Source organism: Eimeria mitis, genomic scaffold (assembly GCF_000499745.2).
Source record: "Eimeria mitis Houghton genomic scaffold, Emh_scaff3203, whole genome shotgun sequence".
In the NCBI taxonomy this organism is placed as follows: domain Eukaryota; phylum Apicomplexa; class Conoidasida; order Eucoccidiorida; family Eimeriidae; genus Eimeria; species Eimeria mitis.
The window spans coordinates 2,249-4,200 of record NW_013571543.1 but is presented as its reverse complement, the minus strand read 5'-3'; the positions used below and the strand labels follow the sequence as shown (position 1 = coordinate 4,200).

The 1,952-nt window shown below is 48.5% G+C and overlaps 1 protein-coding gene across 1 annotated transcript in view; it reads right to left on the bottom strand.

Annotated features, from left to right (window-relative positions):
* Positions 1 to 535: 535 nt before the first annotated feature.
* EMH_0063320 (uncharacterized protein) overlaps positions 536 to 1,952 on the bottom strand; it is a gene marked incomplete at both ends in the record, with an annotated part of 2,921 nt that continues 1,504 nt past the window's right edge. Inside the window, one exon of the mRNA XM_013498131.1 lies at positions 536 to 1,949. Within this exon, the coding sequence (XP_013353585.1) occupies positions 536 to 1,949 (1,414 nt within the window). The remainder of the gene's footprint in view (positions 1,950 to 1,952) is intronic.

Below are 1,952 nucleotides of genomic sequence, written 5' to 3'. Positions count from 1 at the left end.
ACCTGCAGTGAGCGTATTCAAAGCTCATATAGAGCGGCGGGACAGCTATCCTAGAGACTAAGTTAGAAAAAAGGGTAACATTCGGCCAACACTGAAAAAAACAATGCAAAACGCAATGGATCAGCTCAGGGCGCGTAACTCCACTCGGCTGTCTGAGCGGAAGAAACAGCTAAATATGCATCGCGTAGAGAATACGCACCAATAACTCTACACAACAAACATTCCGCATGGCTCGCGCGACGGGAAAGTCCTGCTGGGGCCAAGCCCACATCGGCGCAAACAATGTCCGAATATAGTCGTCTCCCCTTGCCAGATATGCTTACTAAGAGAAGGCAACGGGAAAGAGAAATTCGGTAGTGCAGGTTGTGTTCAGAAGCACTGATGAAATTTACCTAGAATTTTGCACTCACAGCCGCCCGTGCGCGGAATTGCATGCTGCATCATCACGTTCTTCATTGAGTAACCGTGGGATCCGGGAAATACGACAGCCAAGCGTCAGTGCTTTTCGAGTGCTCAGGAGCCCGTTTTAATATTGCTAAGAGTTAAGAAGATCAATGCGTGCCTTTTCGATTTGCTGTGCAAGCCGAGCTAAGCGCTCATTCTCAGTCAGAGTCCACGCTCTCAAGGATGTCTGCAGCATCCTTTCTACGAGTTCAGGTATCTCTGCAATCGTTTTACTGTCCTTCAGCATTGCCTTGTCAGAGTCGAATCGGCTTTTCAGCTCTCGTATTTCATTCCATGCCCCTGATGAAGGGTCGAATGGATACATGAGTGCATAGCTAAGTGTTCTTTCATACGTCTCAATTTCCTCTGACAATTCATGCAAACATTGAAATCTTAGCAACGGAAGTCCTGTCTCTGCTTTCTTCGCAACCGCCGTAGTCCTAAGTTTCGTTCTCTTGTCCAGTCCAGATGATCCAAATCTTTCGCTGTCTAGTTTGTACTTTTTCACCTTCCTCGCCGCTTCTACCGTCTCCTGCGCTCTCAACCAATGATCCCTCGCCAAAGCTTCAACTTTGCGCCATTGCTCGAGAAACAATCTCTTCACAGCATCTGCGGCAACATTCTCAGCGGTCACAGCACCCTCTAACTGCTCACCAGTACTGGGCCTTATCTTAGTTGATAGCTTTTGCAGTAGCGCTTTGCCGCCAGCAAAATTAAGCACATCTTCAGGCTTGCCGCCAATCTGTACATAACGTTCATGCGCAGAGCGCCAGAATTCTTCGGTGTCGCCGACGACACTCTCAGCAATTTGCGCAATGGCCTCAGCGGCAGCATTGGCCTCTTCCTTGCTGAGCGACTGGCGTTTCAAAGCTGAATGAAACTTCTCCTTTTGCATCTGCAATATGTATTTGAGCCTTTGGTTAACTTGATTCGCCCGTTGGTACGCAGCTTTAACAGCCTCGACATCCTTCGCACCATCCATGCCCTGGACATCCTGATATTGCTGCTGAAACAACCCTTTTACGGCTTCCATGTCTTCATTTGTTATTCCAGAGGGTGTCTGCCCCGCAGGTGCTAGGCGAACTTTTGACAATAACACATGGACTTCCTGTATCAAATTTGCATCCATCTCAAGCGGTATGCGAATCAACTGCAGCTTTCCCATCAGCCAATCCTTATGAGCTTGTAGTATATAGGCCATCAGCGCGCTGTCCAAAGCAGACAAGCGTTCCAAGGTTTTCGTCCTGTAATTCATGGCAGCAACGGCTGCGTAGACTTTGACAAAATCATCTGCTCCGCACTCGTCTACGAACTCTAATGACTGCAGGATTCTAAGCTGGTCCTCATTCTCATGTTTCAGAGTTATGGAGGCGTTTCCCACCCGAGCCAACGTCAAAAGGGACATTTCGAAGCCTGCTGAAGCCATCATATCCGCCAGAGCTATCTGCAAACGCTCGGCGTCTGAGAAAATAATCTTCTCAGAACAGTACGCATGCACTTGCAGACCC